At 40.2% G+C, this 18,673-nt stretch overlaps 2 protein-coding genes across 5 annotated transcripts in view; both read left to right on the forward strand.

The window, feature by feature from the left end:
* The first annotated feature begins 6,071 nt into the window (after positions 1-6,071).
* LOC129731685 (NADH dehydrogenase [ubiquinone] flavoprotein 1, mitochondrial) lies at positions 6,072-7,990 on the forward strand. The gene is made up of 4 exons (XM_055691863.1): positions 6,072-6,263; positions 6,349-6,597; positions 6,658-7,734; positions 7,793-7,990. The coding sequence occupies exons 1-4, from the start codon at positions 6,215-6,217 to the stop codon at positions 7,870-7,872; spliced, it is 1,455 nt and encodes a 484-aa protein (XP_055547838.1). The 5' UTR covers positions 6,072-6,214; the 3' UTR covers positions 7,873-7,990.
* Positions 7,991-10,129: 2,139 nt separating this feature from the next.
* Positions 10,130-18,673, forward strand: part of LOC129727754 (tribbles homolog 2-like) — a 73,434-nt gene continuing 64,890 nt past the window's right edge. The window contains exons 1-2 of one of the 4 annotated variants that reach the window (XM_055685893.1): positions 10,130-10,610; positions 15,242-16,305. In XM_055685893.1, the coding sequence (XP_055541868.1) occupies positions 15,709-16,305 (597 nt within the window). In that variant the 5' untranslated portion in view covers positions 10,130-10,610; positions 15,242-15,708. The other 3 variants (XM_055685892.1, XM_055685894.1, XM_055685895.1) reach the window with 3 other exon arrangements.

Raw genomic sequence — 18,673 nt, forward strand, 5'->3', positions numbered from 1 at the left:
CGGTTGTTATCTATTAGATATCCTTGACAACTCCGATCCTGGCTTTGGTAAAACAACGGGTTGCTGTTTTTACACCCCCTCTCAATCCGACATGCCTAGGTTTGACGTTAGTAACTTGAAACGGGTGCCTTCCAGCGGTTTCGTAAATAGATCCGCCAGTTGGTCATGGGTTCCGATTGGCTCGATATGCAGGGTTCCACTTGCCACTAGATCCCGGATGAAGTGATGTTTCACGTCGATGTGCTTCGTCCTCTTACTCTCCAGGTTCTTGGCCATGCAAACGCATCCATGATTGTCCTCATATATTGTCACAGGTTTTGCAGTCATATGAAGATCTTCCAGGACCCCGCTGATCCACACAGCCTCGGTTGCTGCAGCGCTGAGAGCGACGTATTCGGCTTCGCTCGACGAAAGCGACACGGTGGACTGCTTTTTGCTACTCCAGGATACGGTACATCCATACACCGTAAAGATAAAGCCGCTCACCGACTTTCGGTCCTGAAGGTCGGTTGCCCAATCGGCATCAGCATAACCGACGAGGGTTTTTGCTTCGCTGTTCTTTCGATAAACGAGACTTAAGGATTTGGTCCCGTTCAGGTATCGTACCACTCGCTTCAACGCATTCCAGTGTACGGTTGAAGGCTGCTGCTGGAATCGACCAAGATACCCCACAGGGTAACAGATATCCGGCCTGACACAGAGCATGATATACATCAGGCTGCCCAGTAGCTCTCGGAACGGTTCACCAGCATTAGGTCCTCCAGTTGGCAGTTGAATACCTTTTTCCATCGGAGTTTTAGTCGGATTGCATTCAGTCATGCCAAAACTATCAAGAACCTTCATGATGCTGGCTGCTTGCGACAGTTTCAAATACCCCTTAGTAGGGTTGTAGTCGATGCGCATTCCAAGAAAATGCCGCAGTTCGCCACAATCCGTCATGGCAAATACGGATGACAGCTTCTTTTTCAGTTGGATGATGGAAGCCAATTTTCGTCCCGCAATCAGAAGATCATCAACGTACAGGATAATAAACAGCTCGTCCTTGTCACGGTATCTGACATACAAGCAGTAGTCTCGCTTCGACCGGACAAATCCCATCTTTTCAATTTCAGCGGTGAACTTCTGATTCCAGCATCGCGGTGATTGCTTCAGTCCGTAAAGCGACTTTTGCAGTAGGCACGCCATTCCCGATGCAGATTTCACTCCGTCTGGAACACAGATGTAGATTTTCTCCTTCAGCTCGCCATGAAGGAAAGCTGTCTTCACATCCATCTGGTGGAAGAAGAAGCCTTCGTGTACGCCTATTGCGAGAATGATTCTGATTGTCGCGAGCTTTGCCACCGGAGCGTACGTTTCATCGTAGTCCAGTCCTGGTTTCTGAAGAAAACCTTTCGCAACGAGTCGGGCCTTGTAGCGCACTGCCCGTCCTTGCTCGTCCTCCTTCACTCGGAAAACCCACTTGGTCTGTAACGGTTTGGCATTTGAGGGGCATGGTACCAGCTTCCACACTTGGTTGCGTACCATTGCATCCAGCTCATCCTGAATGGCTTTCAGCCACTCGTCGCGATCCTCACGGGTAAGCACATCTTGGAAGGTTTGAGGAACGTCTGGGGGGGAAAACAATGAGGCAGAGGTTGCTCGGAAACCAGTGATATAATCTAGCAACTTACCCGGAAACCTGCGCTCCCGTTCACTGCGCCTCGACAACTTGCCATTAGCATTGTGTCTTTCTGATGGTGAAGGGAGCGCGTCGGGCTGTCCAGTTTGCTGTTTGGCTGGTTCGTTCTCTTCAGGATCCTCGGCTGATTCTTCACCTGAGCCATCATCTTCGTTTTCTGATTGTTCGGTTTCAGGAATTTCTGATTCAACATCCCCCTCTTGCTCGTACGACGGCAACACCAGTAACGGTTTCTCCTCTTTTCTAGGCTCAGAGGCATACGGAAAACATTTTTCGTCGAAACGAACGTCACGAGCAATAATTATCTTTCTACTTTGACGATTCCAAAGGCGGTAACCATTTGGAGCATATCCAATCATGATTGCTTCTTGGCTTTTGGCGTCTAATTTCTTCCGGAGTTGCTCGGGGACCCATGCATATCCCTTGCATCCGAAAATCCGAAGCTTTGATAGATCCGGCTTGGATCCCGTCCAACACTCGGCCGGCGTAGTACCTTCCATTACTGCTGCTGTCGGGCTACGGTTGATCAAATAAACTGCTGCTAGAGCTGCTTCACTCCACATTTGCTTTGGCATTGACGAATCAATTAGCATGGTTCTTACTTTTTCCACAAGCGTCCTGTTGAATCGCTCAGCAACGCCATTTTGTTGAGGCGTGTATGCGACGGTAGCTTCAACCTGGATACCCTTTGCCTTGTAAAACTTCTTCTGCGCTGTCGAACAGTATTCTCGCCCTTGGTCTACCGTCAACTTTGAGATTTGCAAACCGAATTGCGCAGTCACCAGCGCTTCGTACTCCAGAAACTTCTCGAAGACCTCCGACTTCCTCTTCAGAAGGTAAATCATGGCGAAATGTGTCTTGTCATCGATGAATGACACGAAATACTTGGAACCATTCCAGGCTGGAGGATCGATTGGACCGCAAACATCGGAATGAATCCGCTCGAGGGGTCGCTTTGCTCTTTTCCTTGTTCCATCGAAAGTGTCCCGACATTGCTTGCCCTGGGCACAGGCGTCGCAGAATCGATCCAGTCCCGGCTTGAAATTCACACCGGTTACCATTTCATTCAGCACGAGCTTGGCCATTCCACCTTGACCGAGATGTCCCAGGCGGCGATGCCACAATTCGTTTTGGTCCCTTGGCAAACATTTGCAGTGGATCTAATCACCTTGATGTCAAGCTCGTAGAGGTTACCTTTCATCGGCGCCGTTGCTATGACAACGCCGTTTTTCTTCAGAACCGCCTTGTTCTGCAAGAACAGCACCTCCACACCACCAGCCGTCAATTTCTTGACCGATAGCAGGTTGTCACGAAGATCTGGTACAAACAGCATTCTTCGTACGTTAAGAAGCACGCCATGGTTGCTGTATCCATTAATCTCGCCTTCTTGCCTCGCCACAAGATTTTGGCCATCCTTCGCCACGTTGATCACAACCGGGGGGTACAGATTGTCAACCGAGTCGAAAAACGTCTTGACATTCACCAAATGGTCCGTAGCTCCGGAATCCAATTTAAAATTGATCGTTTCACCATTTGATTTCGCCGCACTTGCCCGATTCACCATGAAACTAACCGCATTTTGCCCTGTAGTAACATGCGCTTCCTTCTGCTTGCAATCTCTCTGCATGTGGCCCGGTTTCCCGCATTTGTGGCATTTCCCATTGAATTTTCCACTTTTGCCACCACGCTTGCGTTGCTGCTTGCCTGTAAACGCTGCTGGTTTTTCACTCGTTGGATCGCTTGTTCGATCAGCACGTTTCTGCTCTTCCGCCAAAAGCCTCTGCTTAACCACGTCCAGAGTAAGTTCGTCCTCCTTCATGTTTTCCAGCGCTGTCACTAATGTATCGTACGAATCCGGTAAGCTCAAGAAGAGCTGGGACACGAGATCTCCAGTTACCAGCGTTGCACCGGCCGTTCTCAGTTGCCGGACCAAATCATCGAACGCTAGAAGGTGGGATCGCATCGATGTCCCTTCCGTCATTCGCAAACGTCCGAGCTGTTTTCTCAGTAGAGTTTGGCTGGCCACCGACTTCTTGGCGAAAACTTCGTTAAGGCTCGTCCACATTTCCTTGGCGGTAGTCTTGTCCCGGACAACCTCCAGAACATCATCAGCCAGGAACCCGACGATCAAGCTCTTTGCCTTGCGGTCCACTTCCAGAAAAATCTTTCTCTCCGCTTCCGCCGCTGGAACGTCTTCCGTCAGCACCTGCAGTACGGCCGCCGCATTCAGGTACATTTTGACGCGAAAACTCCAATTCTCAAATCCAGGTCCACCGGAATATTGGGGAATTCCGTGCGCAGCTTCTTTCGGGGTGCCCATAACCTCTTGTTGGTAATACTCGAACAGAAAGAAAAAGACCGGTTTGTAAATGACAGATTTATTTAATCTGTATCTTGGAGCGGTTGAAAATGAACTAAACTAGTCCTGGATGAAAATTTCAGTTTTTATACCCTTCCAGGATGTTTATATGTTACCAAAGTAACGACGCTTATGTACTACAGTAGAAGCCGTCAGCCCGGTTGTTATCTATTAGATATCCTTGACAACTCCGATCCTGGCTTTGGTAAAACAACGGGTTGCTGTTTTTACAATATTTGAATAAAATTATTAATATAAATTCACGTTACATCATATTTCTGGTTTCCTGAAATAATTAAAAGTGAAGAAATAACAAACATCACAGATCTTTCGGTACTGTCTTACACAACTTACAGATTTGATCGGTGGTTTTGGCAACTAATTGCATTCGCCGTTTTCACAAATTAGGTCGGTAATAGTGACAGAAACCAATGAGCATAAAAGAGAGGTGAGGAGGAGAGTGAATTTTTCTAGTATTAGTAAATGCTTCAAATGTAAACAACTAGACGAACTCAATGGGAAACCCAAATAGCTACGTCACTATTTGGCATCAACTATGGGCAGAGGGGGGCGAGCAGAGAGACGCGTGCAAGTGTTAGTAAGTTTCCTCCTCACCTCTCTTTTATACTCATTGGACAGAAACCAACAACAATTTGGTTACTGATCGGTCGGTAGTGGTTTATATTACCGAACGTTTTACCGAGCGCTCAGCTGTTGAAAAGTCGGTGAAAAAAGAAACGAATTCGGTGATTAAATGTAAGTGTGTATGTAATGAATCGATTGTAAGAAAATTATTGTAAAGAAATAATACATAATACTCTATATTATCTATATTATCTATATTCTATATTATTATCTATATTATAATAATATGTTTTATGTATCAGTAAGTAAGATCAATTCGAAAATAGTGTTTTTTCATAAATACGATTGCAATCCCAGATTGTATCCGATTGGCTAAGCACTACTTCAAGTTCATCGATACACGTAACATCCTAGGCGCAGGACACTATTGATATATCCCAGCTAGCTGGCATCCCGCCATGTTTCGAGGACTAACATCTCAGCGTGTGTGTAAACGAGATAGCATATCACCGCAACTTTTCATACGCATAACATAGCATCTGTCAATGGGGCCCGCAAATTGCGGACGGAGCAAAGCAAATAAGATAGAGATGCCAGCTAGCTGATATATCCCGATATATTGTGAAATATTTTCAATATTCGATATAACAAAGTATATATCGAAGCATTATCAGGACAAACGCAATGCATACGTTGTGGCAATTTGACAGTTAGCCCATATATTTTCTGTCAAATCAACGTCAACGCAACGCAAACGTATCCATTGTGCTTGGGCCTTCACTCTACCTTTATCATAACTCTTTGGTTTTGTTTTGTTTTGTTTTGATTTTTCGCCTTTCTTCTAGTTAACATCTCAAATGTATGATTGATGTAACAACTAGTGGTTATAGACACTATATATAGACCTGCGTAGTGAATGACAGCAGCACTGGAATCGCTGTTTTTTTATATTCTTGTTATATATACATATATTATTTATATTCTTGTTATATATACATATATTATATTTTTTATATGCTTGTTATATATACATATGTTATATAATATATATATATATATATATATATATATATATATATATATATATATATATATATATATATATATATATATATATATATATATATATATATATATATATATATATATATATATATATATATATATATATATATATATATATATATATATAGTGTCTATACTAGTGGTAGGCGAATATTTTTGACGTTTATGAATTAAAGGCAGCAAGTCTAAGTAGCAAGTCTAGTAGAAATAGTCAATAATAAAAAAACGATATTTAATTCGTGATTTCACCTGAGGCCCGCAATTTGGGTAATATCTGACTCATTGCTACGAAATCACCCTATTCGTGTATATTCTGTTAAATCGACTTATAAGAGCCCCCAGGTCTGACCGATCCGACATATCGATTAAACGCCAAAATCATACCGTCCATCAGCAGTCATCTGTCACTGTTTTGCAAAAATCGTCTCAAAACAGTAGACGAAGGACTTCAAAACATTTTTCTTCGAGTGGAGTACATTTTTCTTACATTTGGAAACTGCTTCCTGGTGTGGAACAAAGTCTCTAGTATGGCAAACACTCTTATGCGGTTGAATTCGCTTCCGCGACAACAAATAGGTAAGCAGAACATGAGTAATTTTGATCGTGTACATTCTCCGTAATTATGTAATTTCTATTGAATAAAATTTCTGCTTGCTTTTAGCGGCACTGGTTCCCGCACTGAAGATTACTGGTTCTTCAACTGTTACAAGCAATCATAACCGTTCGCAATCAACTCAAGCGTCTGCTCCGCCACCCCAAACAAAAACTAAATTTGGTCCGTTGGCTGATGACGATCGTATTTTTACCAATTTGTATGGTAGACATGACTGGCGTCTTAAAGGAGCTCTCAAGCGCGGTGATTGGTACAAAACAAAAGAAATTATCGACAAAGGAACAGATTGGATTATCAGTTAGTGTTACATTTATTAAAAAAAGCTGTTGCAGAATAACAACTATTCACATTTTCTAGATGAAATAAAAACTTCCGGTCTACGAGGCCGAGGCGGTGCTGGCTTTCCAACCGGAATGAAATGGTCTTTCATGAACAAGCCTTCGGATGGTCGTCCCAAATATTTAGTTGTAAACGCGGATGAGGGTGAACCAGGAACTTGTAAGGATCGTGAAATCATGCGTCACGATCCTCATAAACTAATCGAAGGTTGTTTGATTGCTGGTCGTGCTATGGGTGCTCGTGCTGCGTATATCTATATAAGAGGAGAGTTCTATAATGAGGCTTCAAACATGCAGCTTGCGATTGCTGAAGCATACCAGGCAGGTCTGATTGGAAAGAATGCTTGTAATTCAGGATATGATTTCGATGTATTCATGCACCGTGGTGCAGGAGCTTATATTTGTGGCGAAGAGACTGCTCTAATTGAATCATTGGAAGGAAAACAAGGAAAACCTCGTCTAAAGCCTCCATTTCCGGCTGATGTTGGTGTTTTCGGATGCCCAACCACGGTTTCTAATGTAGAGACAGTGGCAGTTGCCCCAACAATTTGTCGGCGTGGTGGAGCTTGGTTTGCTAGTTTCGGTCGAACCCGTAATTCGGGTACCAAACTTTTCAATATATCCGGTCATGTTAACACCCCTTGTACCGTTGAAGAAGAAATGTCTATCCCACTGAAGGAGCTTATTGAACGTCATGCTGGAGGAGTCATTGGAGGATGGGATAATCTGCTAGGCGTTATTCCTGGGGGGTCTTCCACCCCAATAATTCCCAAGAATGTTTGTGATGATGTCCTTATGGATTTCGATGGACTCGTTCAGGCGCAGACATCCCTCGGAACGGCTGCGGTCATCGTGATGGATAAATCTACCGATGTTATTAAGGCCATTTCACGGCTGATAGATTTCTATAAGCACGAAAGTTGTGGTCAGTGTACTCCATGTCGCGAGGGCATCGCTTGGATGTACAAAGTAATGCACCGTTTCGTTAGTGGAAATGCGCGTCCAGATGAAATCGATATGCTTTGGGAAATTTCCAAACAGATCGAAGGACACACCATTTGTGCTCTTGGTGATGGTGCAGCTTGGCCTGTGCAAGGTAAATTTCGGTAATGCAGTCATCGAATTTTATATGATTAACATCTGTTTACTTACAGGGCTTATTCGTCACTTCCGACCAGAAATTGAGTCACGAATGAAGTTATACGCCCAGAAAGCTGCGGCTGGAAAAAATTAAATAATTTCTATTTCTGACCATTGTTCAGATACTGCGGTTGTTGAATAAATTTCGCCGTGATTTACTGTAAACCACTAGATCATGTAATAAACAGTTTATGAAGCTTGCTAATTACTAACACTCTCCGTTCAGTTAATTTATCCTGAATTTCAATTGACAGCAATTTGATAAGAATGACTGTTTCCACTTCTGACCACAGAGAACAGACATTCAAATTCATACTGTACAGTGCCCATTCACCGTGAGGGTTCCATTCACCGCTCACTTTTCACTTGGTAGTTATTTTTTCCATAACAAAAAACACTGAAAAATATTTTCACCGATACTTCAACAACGCTTTCCTGGAGGATTGGGGAGAATTTTTTTCGTCAAGTGAGCGGAGAATGGAACCCTCTCGGTGAATGGGCACTGTACGGTATAAAAAAAATGTAAAATCGTGTGTCAAAATTTGAATCAAAATACGTTAAAACATTAACGACATCTGTCTTGCACTGCATAAATATTGCCGTATCGATATTTTATCAATATGTGCTTGGTATGTCAGTGACGCGAGCGCAACATAGCGGGAGCATTACCACTTACGATTAAAATGACCAAACTGCCGCGCATAGCAAGTCAGTCCCATTTGCATTTTCAGTAAAATTGAGTTATTACGCGTAAATGGTAGCTAACAATGCATAGCTTCGTAACAATGGATGAGCTCAACAAGTTTGTTATGAAGAACTGCTCGAAAACATTCAAACATATTGTCCCATCTCGTAAGAAGCAATATTATAAAATCATATAAAACGCGTTTTTCTCGGCTTGCTTAAAATGCAGGTGGGACTGACATGCTATGCGCGGCAGCAAACATCTTGGAGAAGGCTCCGATTGAATGTAATCTGCTATGTGCATGTTCTACTGAATACATTTTGTATTAAATCTTTGATAATTAATTTCTTTCCATTCTTGTAGTAACGATTGGCAACAATCACATTTCACAACAATCACATTTGACATTTGGCAATCGATTCGCTATGCATTTTTCAACTGATTTTTGAAACTGAGTTTCAAACATGTGTAAAGTTTTATAATACTAGTAATACGTAACCAACAATCACTACCAGTGACATTCGCCTCGTACACCTGCGAAAAAACATTAGGGGGATTCATGTCGAGCTCGTAAACAATTACCCAGCCGTAAAAATACTCACCTCCATTGACGAGTAATGGAAGATACGCAGTTTACGGCTCGGTATTCGTATACGAGCTCGCTGTGAAGACCCCTATTGTATTAATAAGGTCACCATACGTCTCTAGCGTACAAGTGATTTTTAACGCATTTCTCTTTAATACTTGGTCTTGTAGATTGTCTAGATTGTGATATTTGAAGCGGAAGCGGAAAAAAAACATGACGCTTTCTTTTGTTCAAAATACCCAGTCCGAAAATATTAGGGGTCTTCACATCAAGCTCGTATACGAATACCCAGCCGTAAACTGTGTATCTTCCATTACTCGTCAATGGAGGTGAGTATTTTTACGGCTGGGTATTTGTTTACGAGCTCGACATGAATACCCATATTGTCGCTTGCTTGTTCCAAAAGCCCTTTATGCTTTATCATAACGTAGATATCTATTCAATTACACAAAATGAGTGTGTGAATGCAAACCGGCTGCGTCATGCAATTCTTTATCTTTTCAACAAAATCATCGCACGGCTGCGTTTAATGATTAATGGCATAGCCCTGCCACTGTCAATTTTTAAAACGACTTTGAAGCCTGGTCGCACTGCCACGAAACTCGCTAGCAACCCTAGGAACTGTCAAACATGGCAAAAGTTGGGAAGGCAATAACATTCCCATCTCTTTTTCTCTCACGGAAACCAAAACAATGTTAGCGACGCTGGCAGCAGTGATACCAAATGTGCAGATTTGTCTGCAAAACGCAGATTTTTGGAGTCCGTGTGCAGATATTTATTGATTTGCGGATATTTGCAGTTTTTCCACGTTTCTGCAGATTTTTGTCAGAATCTCCTTATATTTGCGCAGATTTTCTTGAAATGTGTGCAGATTTTTACAGACTTTTGCCTGCGCGAGCGAAATTTTTTGGATCACGGATAGATTTTTTTCAGATTTCGAGCACATTTTTCCGGTTTTTCGAGCAGTTGCAGACATTTTTCAAAAACATCTGGCATCTCTGGCTGGCAGGGCCAGGACAAACGAAAACAGCAAAAACAATGAAGAAATACAGCAACGTTATGCTACTGCTACACAGCCAGCTTGGCTTGCGCTTGACGCAGTTTTCAGTACAGTGATGGCGTTCAAAGTTGTTTGAGCTGTTTGTGGTAACGGTCGTATTTTTGTTGAGTGCTGCTTTGCTCGTCGTCGTCGTCGTTTCCTCACGGTTTCGGCTCGGTCAGTTCCGTTTCGTTTTCTCTATCGCGATTCATTTACGTTTTGTGCTGTCGCAGTTTTACCTATTTTAACCTGCACACGGCACACGTGTGTATGAGTATGCTTTACGTGGTGAAGTGTATTGCGGAATTTGCTTCAGATTCCTTCTCTGTTTTGAAATAGTTCACGAGATTGCACAGAAAGGATACTGTACAGTTGTGATTGCGTGTCATCGCAGGATTTGTAACTCAGTAAAAAACAGGAATATTGAGTCACTAGGAGAGAATAGCAGAACAAAAAACTGGCAGCTGTGATTTTCGCAATATCTTGAAATTCAGGTATCAGTTTACGTGAAGGTAATATCTGGTTAGTGATTTGAGTGTACTGTTTAGTGATAAGAAAGATTCAAAGCATGGTTGCAAGTTTTGAAAGTATACATTAATTTTTTGTGAAACCATCTGTGAAAAGGAGGTGCTGTCACTTAAGTTTAATCGCAAAGCAAAGGTTGCGATCGTTGAAGTGCGCTTGTGTGCGTCCGCGAAAAAAGGGGTAGCAGCCAAAACGCACCGCGCGAAGGTGAACGCAGTGGTGTGCTGTGGTGCTGTGCTGTGATTTCAATCGAATTGCGTACTCGCGTCGTTAGGTTGGGACACCATGTCTACCGTCAGCGACCATGTACAAAGTTTGGTGTATTGGCTAGTCGTAAAGCAGCGACAAGCGTTGCGAAATGTAATGTGGATTCGGCGAGAATTTTCATCTGCGTTTTTTTTCTCAGGTAGAGCGGAGATTGCCTTGAAAATTATTTTTGGAGCATCTTTGCCTAGCCACTTTCATTGTTTTGTTTCATGTGCTACAAGTTTGTGCGTGTAGGTGGTTTGTGTGACGTGTGAAGCGAATGAGAGGAAGAGAGGTCGTGCACTGGACGGATTTGAGTCTGTGCGCAAATGTAAACAAAAGGATAAAGCTGTGATTGAAAGATGCAAATGTGCCGTAGTGACAGTATTAGTGAAAAAATTAAACTGAAAATTCAAAAACAAAATTTGTATCAAATTGATTTTTAGATAGTTTAATATCTATCTAATTGAATAAAATATACTTTTGTCTGCAAAAGTGTATATAATGTGAACCTACCTGAATTCGGTGGAACAAGAAACAAATATGTTGAGAAACAAAAAAGTTTAACTTTTCCAGAAAAACAAAAAAAAATCAAAGCCAGAACGTTTGGTTTGATCGGTACAACGTCTTCAACATAGTTGTAGACAGTAATTTTGTCCTTCCAAAAAAATATACATAGTGAGACATAACTCACTTTCTATGAACAAGGAGCTAGCTAACCAAAAATAGATTACTAAATTTGGAGTTATGAAAAATTAAGAAATAACAAAATTATGAAATAACAAATACAACTTTGCTGAAGACACTATGCCAATCAAACCATCCATTTAGATGCTAATAATGTTTTTATCATTATTAGGTAGTAGACGCAGAAAATAGTCCCGACGTTTGATTTATGTTCATGGATATTTGGATATTTCCCTTAATGACAAATTAATATTTCTATTTTGTGCGTTCAAAAAAATATATATTAATAGACCAATGTTCCCCCTAATGACAAATCAATATTTTTATTTTGTCCGTAAAAAAATACTAAAAAATTAAAAAAAAAATTTCGACAATTATTTATTTTTTATTTTTGATTTTATAGAGCTACACATTATAAGCTCACCAATAATAGTAAACCGAACTTATGAACTTTGCTGAAGACTTTATAGCAATCAAATCAAACGTTCTGGCTTTGTTTATTTTATTTTGGAAAATTTTATATCTTTGTTTCTCATTTCTCCATGATCGGATAACCGTTAATGTTTAGTTAATGTGTGTTGTAGTTTCCATTAAAAAAATAAAATTTTTGAAAAGTAAGCCAATCAAACAAACCGTTTTGGCTCTAAAAAAAATCAATACATTTTTTACATAGCATTTTTGCATACCAAGAAACATATATACAAAGCTTTAACCAAATCAAAAATGGTCGATTAAAATGGTTGTATAGGATTGCTCTGTTTCTGAAAATGTTTTGAACTCTATTCCTTTTATTCAATTTATTTTTGATGGTTTATTGAATAAATGAAGAATCTTTTTCCGTTCTGTTGCCTAGCCAATATGTACACCTTGAATTAGAATTATTAGAAATTAGAAGAAAAATGAAAAATCTTTTGATGAAAGTGTATAAGATTTACTTGTCTTGTAATCGTAGTTTTACCTTTTTGAAACACCAATAATAATATCACTAGTGCAACGGGTCACTCATTTTGCTTTAACTATTCAAGAAATGAAAATTTTTGGGATAAATATTAATTTGGGATAATTTTCAACTTCTTCCAGCTTGTCTCGAGCTACAATGTTGGCCTAACAAGACATTCGTCTCAAGTTCGAGTCTCGGATAACCTGATAAGTCTGTGTATAATAAACAGAAAGTCGGGTTCCGAATCGAGCAACAAGGCTTCGCTTTTTTTTAGAAATTGGATTCTAAAATATAAATATTTCACAACACAGGTTTTTACGGGTTTTTCATTAGTTAGGCCAAAAGTTACTACTTTAAACTGTCATAATTAATACAAATCAATTTTGCGAAAAATAGATACTTGATAATGAGAGTCGTGACTCGAAATTTTCATTTTTCTGTATCTGTGTGCTCGTCGCTCTGCCTGTTTAGTCTTGCTCACAATAATGACTGATAAGAATGCTGAAGAACTTCGCAATTGTACCTACAGTAAACTTGCTTATCGCGCAATTTCGTACACCAGTTTCTGGAGCTAACGAGGGCTATTGTTATCGTGATGTTGCCTTATCTGAATGTTCAACCTTTCGGTTATGTTTCACAGGACGTATTGCAAAAATTGCAAGCGAGTGTACAGTGTGGGACAGGAATGAACGTGAAAGCGCCTTGACGTGCCGTGTGAACCAATATTCAACCAAATTGATCGCTTTTTCATGTAAAGATCATGGCTTAAACCTTGTTCAATTTCACGTTATATTTTCAAAAAAGACACATTTAGGTTTGTGTAGTCTAGAAGAACAATTTAGATGCTGGTGGTAAAACAAATACGTCACATTACAAGTGGAACCGGCCACGAATTGATTAATTAGATGAAAAAAGACATTACTGTATGCATATTCTTTTATTGAAGTCAGACACGATGTAAGCAACATTAAATATTTCGAAACGAACATCATGTACACGGTCCACAACATTCGCAAGCATTCTGTAATTCTTTGTTAAAAATGGCACAGTAGTAGCTGGGCATCACCGAAAAAGTTGGGTGCAATTCTTATTTTCATTTTTACTCTCGACCCCCAGCAATGTTGTAAAAAAGGAATTGCAAACATGGTTATGCTTTGTTTCCTCCTTCTATGCGTCGCATAAGCCGAATCGTATTTTTCCGAGTTGTTACCTGGTTTTATGGCGTTTACTTACCCTATTAGTGATGAAAGTTTCAAGCACCAGATTCGGATTTTGTCATTTTTCACCTGATATAAGCTCAAATTATATGACACGTTTTGCGAAGATGTGTTCTATTTGGTTAGAATACATTATGTTTAATGTTTTGACTCATATTGTTTTACCAGTATTTTATCAATTTTATTTGCTCTAATTATTTGGTATTATTTAAATTAGTTTTTCATTATTTTCGAGGTACTGATATTCCTTTGAAACTTCGAAGCATATCAATTTTTACGATAAGTCAGCATAAAGTAGTCAGATAGTAAATACATATTTCGGTGCATGTACACTAGGGTGGCAATGACATTCGAAGGAAAAAAATTATCATCGAATTTGAAGAACCGAACCTGTACAAAATTTGAGCTCAAGCGGATATGTTTTAGAGGTGCCTCAAAGCGCTCAAAGTTAAGCTGTTTTGACTCTCAAAAATTGAATAGCCTGATGAAGAAACATGTTTTAGATGCCTAATGAACATTAAAATGATTTACATGTGGTTTGGTAAATTGCACAGCTCATTTTTTGAAGCCAATAAACATAATGTACATGACCATTTTGTGGCAGTGGTCCCCGTGGCTCTGTGGTTAGCGATGTCGGTCGGCTAGCTCTCCCACACGGTTGGTTGTGATATCGGGTTCGATTCCCGATCGAGTCGAGAATCTTTTCGTGCTGGAAATTTTCATGTTATTCCTCATCGTGAGAAAAGACGCAGTTCAGGCCACATCGCGTCCAGCATAGCATCGGCCTAACTTTCGAAACACACTCAAAGTATACCGAATTGGTTCATTTACCTGAGTCATCCAGTTTTGCCTGGAGTGATATCAAGTAAAAAGAATAGAGCACCAATTTCTTTACTCAGTTTTTTATTATTTTTAAGTTTGAAAAGGCTCCCAAAACTAACGAACAAAATGTTTGATATTGACATTTTAGAATATTTTCGATCAATAAACGAATCCCTGACTAGAAGGATGAATTGCGATAGCAACGTGTATTGTCATGTCTTCGCCGAAATCATGTTTCATCAGGTTATAAAAACACGTTAGTCATATGATGACGATACTCTTCGAGCGCACGGTATTAAGTCGGGTGAGATTATCCACACGTTTTCACATGTTCACTGCCAATGAACACATCGAAGCGATTAGGAGTAACCGGACAACCTCAACTCAATTTGCATAATTCGACTATTCACGCTGATGAATCGATTAATCTGAATGTTCAGCAGTGAGGTTGTGTTAACTTCTGAGGTCATTACCACTATGATAGTGAAGTGGAAACAAATCAATTAACTTCCTCATGAACACACCGCGAGCTGCATAATCATGCAGGGCGATAGATTGAATGTCTATCTACCACAGTGTACTTGTTTACTCACTTTTCACTCCAGCGCGGTGCTCGATTATTCAACATCAGAACTGTATTTCGTCACTTTGCTTAACTTATGCACTTGATCGTACCTTTAAATACTAACAGAGAATTCCAATTATTTCAATTGCAGGTCGGCTCTAATCGATGCTAGCAGTAATCAACGAGAAGGGACAAAACTAAAGCAGGTCTCCGTGCCACTTTTGTTTATACTTTCGGTAAAACCCGTTACAGTTTATAGTCTTTTGTTGCAATAGCATTGTGCATATGCTAGTGTATAAGTACACCAACGATACGGGAATGTTGAGCTAATCTGAAGTTGTAGTAGTAGAGAAAGGGTAACAATGGCAAAGCCAGTTATTTTTTCGTGAATATTCATGTTCTAGTGCGGAAAATTTGTATAAAACTGTGACATTTGTCTAAAAATGATTTATTCGGAGCAGTGAAAAATTCGCGTGTGGAGTATTCAGGATTCGAACGGAAGGTTTTATTTATGCTGCAAATTTAAGGAGCGCCTTGAAGGAAGAAAAATAAGTCTTGTAAATAGTTGTAGTGTGAGTGTTTGATTTTCGGTGCTTCCCTTATAAATTACCCCTGCAAATGGATACGCTAAATACGTCCGCGATAATTCCAACCGGCGTCGATTTTGCTCGATTGCTTCTCAGCAAACCTGATGAACCGTCAACGTCGTCAACTCAACTTATTCCAGTTACGGTTACCTCTGGTGGTAGTGCGCCGGTCATTCCTACGACGGTTACGTTTGTCAATAATTCCGGGTCTGTGGCATTAGCGACTGCGGCAGCAGCTGCTGCAGCCGCTGCAGCAGCTACATCGTCCGGTTCCGGTTCCTCATCAGCATCTAGTCTTGCATTGGCCGCTTCAGCATCCGCGGCTACTAATGGTCCGGTGAATAAAAAGTGTCCGTATCATCGGCAGTGTTACCGAAACCATCATCATCCACAACAACAGCAGCAGTTGCAGTCTCCGTCACAAGTTGGCACTCGACGTATGGCCATAACTGTCAACGGTATAAGCCCTGCTGCATTGTATCCACAACGGGATGCCATATCGACTAATGTAGCTCCGCCTTTGAATGCTGCTGTTCTAGCAGAACGCTATCTACTTTTGGATGTCGTAGAAGGAAGCTCGCTCTATCGGTGCGTCGACATCAAAACTAAGGAGGAGCTGGTGTGCAAGGTAAGGCATAAATGTAGTACATATTTGCGTTATCGCGTTCTCAGCGAGTAACAACAATTCGCTATTCACGTTACTAGTCTCACGTATACACATGAACTCAGCGGACGTCCTTGAACCTTTATTGATACAAGCGAGTACGGATTACTACGTTCAATTTCAGCGAATGATCCGTGTCGAATCACATATACAATGTATCTGTTTATGATATGTGCACACACGCACTCAATTCTTAAGATAGGTTGTGTAATTCTGTGGGGAATTTTCGCACACACACGTTGCGTCACCAAGTGACGTGTGATTAAACATGCGCAGCAGAATTTGGTGATTAAAACACAAGAACTTGACAGAATAATCTATTGTTATTTTTTTGCTAAGTTTCAGTATAGGTAGATCTCCTAAACTGGTAAACAAATTAACTTTTTCTTCGCATGCCTCTCTGATCAAACAAATAAGAAACGGTATTACTTGTTCTGACCACACCTCTGTATGGCACATGATAAGTAAAACCTGTTTCAAAAGATTTTACGTTCTTATTGCGAATCAAAGCACTCGCGTATCGCTACTCAACGCTAATCGCTCAACGCAGCGCAAATGTGTACCAAATATATTAACATTCAGCAGCGAAACCATCATTATTATATTAATAGTGGCCTTCACCAAGAATCATCCCAGTAATTACGTCATGTTTTGACGCAATACGATGTGTGACTTTTTTATGTGCTTAGTTGAAATACGAGAATCCTCTGAAAGCGCATTTATTGTGAGAAGCTTTTTCTCTCTTTGTTTTGCAAAAAAAAAAATCAAAGCGAGACAACGTGTCCTAGCAGATAGAAAAAATCGCACGATCACGGTTGCTGATAGCAGTAACCACGAGTCACTATATTTCTGTGTGAGTACACACACACTTCGCGCTAGGTGGGCAATAGGATGATGGTGAAAGAAACTTAGATAATGAGATAACGACACATCATAGTGATGGCGGAAGAAACCTATCCTTATCACGTGGAAATATTTCATAGTGTACGTTTCACTACGCATGACGTCATTTTTATTTCGCAAGTAGACTAAATCGTCAGAACGTAATGTAAAATCAAAAGCGCACATTTGTTCTCTGCTGTTGTTATCTACCGTATTTCCTGGTCGTTATCAATGACGTAGTTCAGTGTAATGGAGCTTGAGTCCTTCCCGAAGAACTCTCTTTTCGTTATTCTCTTTTGACAGAACAAGTTATTTATCTCAAACTATAACTGATCAATTGGAACTGGAAGGAGAAATGAAATGGGTACAGTCAAACCTGTTTTTGTGCGACTTTTTTATGCGATTATTTTTTTTGTGCGATTTTTTATTGTGCGGTATATGAAAAAGGACCACTTCCGACAACATTTTCAGTCATTCATTTTTTCCGATTCTTGGAATGAATTCCAACGCATTACATAAGTGTTGCGTCAAAAAATTACTATTCGAGCCAGTTTTACGTAGGAAAAATCACGAATTGCTAGCCTACGAAGGAAAGCGGTTGAAAGGATTAGTATGTTTAAAAATGTTACGTTTATCAATCCGATGTTTTAAAATTGTTCTCATAGGTATTCTAAATCCGAATCAACAACTTTGGAGTTATTTTTAATTGATAACTGATAACTGATTTTTTATGCGGTCCCTATCTCCCGGTCCCTATAATGTTGTGGAAATATTGTTTTGTAGCTGCACGTGAAGTTTCAAATGATTTTTTTTTATGCGATTTATTTTGTGCGGTCCCCATCCCTCGCACAAAAACAGGTTTAACTGTATAATGAAGCAGTGAGCACGACGGAAGGGGGGGATTAAATACAGTCATCCCAGTATTATGGGCCAACCAGTATTATGGGCCAGTCTACACTTCACGGTGTCTCTGGTTGAAGAACTTATCCAAAAAAAAATAGTATCGCTCTAATACTCGTCATTCGAAAGCTTGAGCTGTCCCCTTTAATATCCTACCAAAATTGAAATGTTCTATAGGGGGGTCTAGAACAATTTGTTTTCGAACATATATTTGTAATTGAAAAACTAGTGAAATGGAAATAAATAATATGTTTAAGAAATACAAAAAGCTATCAGGGTTCTCTGATCGTACTGAAATATTCAGGGTTGTTTTTATTTATATAACAAAAACAAGCTATCAGATTTTTTGAAAAGGGTTAAGTGGGGTAAAAAAGACCCTTGAAAATTTGGAGTCGAACTTCAGCTGAAAACAAATAAAATGTTGTGACTCTGATTACATTGATTTTGATTGATGATAGATTTGATTGATTTCTTCAAAATCGACATTCTATGGTTTCATTATAGGATATTTACATTTTTTCCAGAAAATGGGGATTATTACAGCTCTTTT

This window comes from Wyeomyia smithii, chromosome 3 (assembly GCF_029784165.1).
Source record: "Wyeomyia smithii strain HCP4-BCI-WySm-NY-G18 chromosome 3, ASM2978416v1, whole genome shotgun sequence".
Classification (NCBI taxonomy): Eukaryota; Metazoa; Arthropoda; class Insecta; order Diptera; family Culicidae; genus Wyeomyia; species Wyeomyia smithii.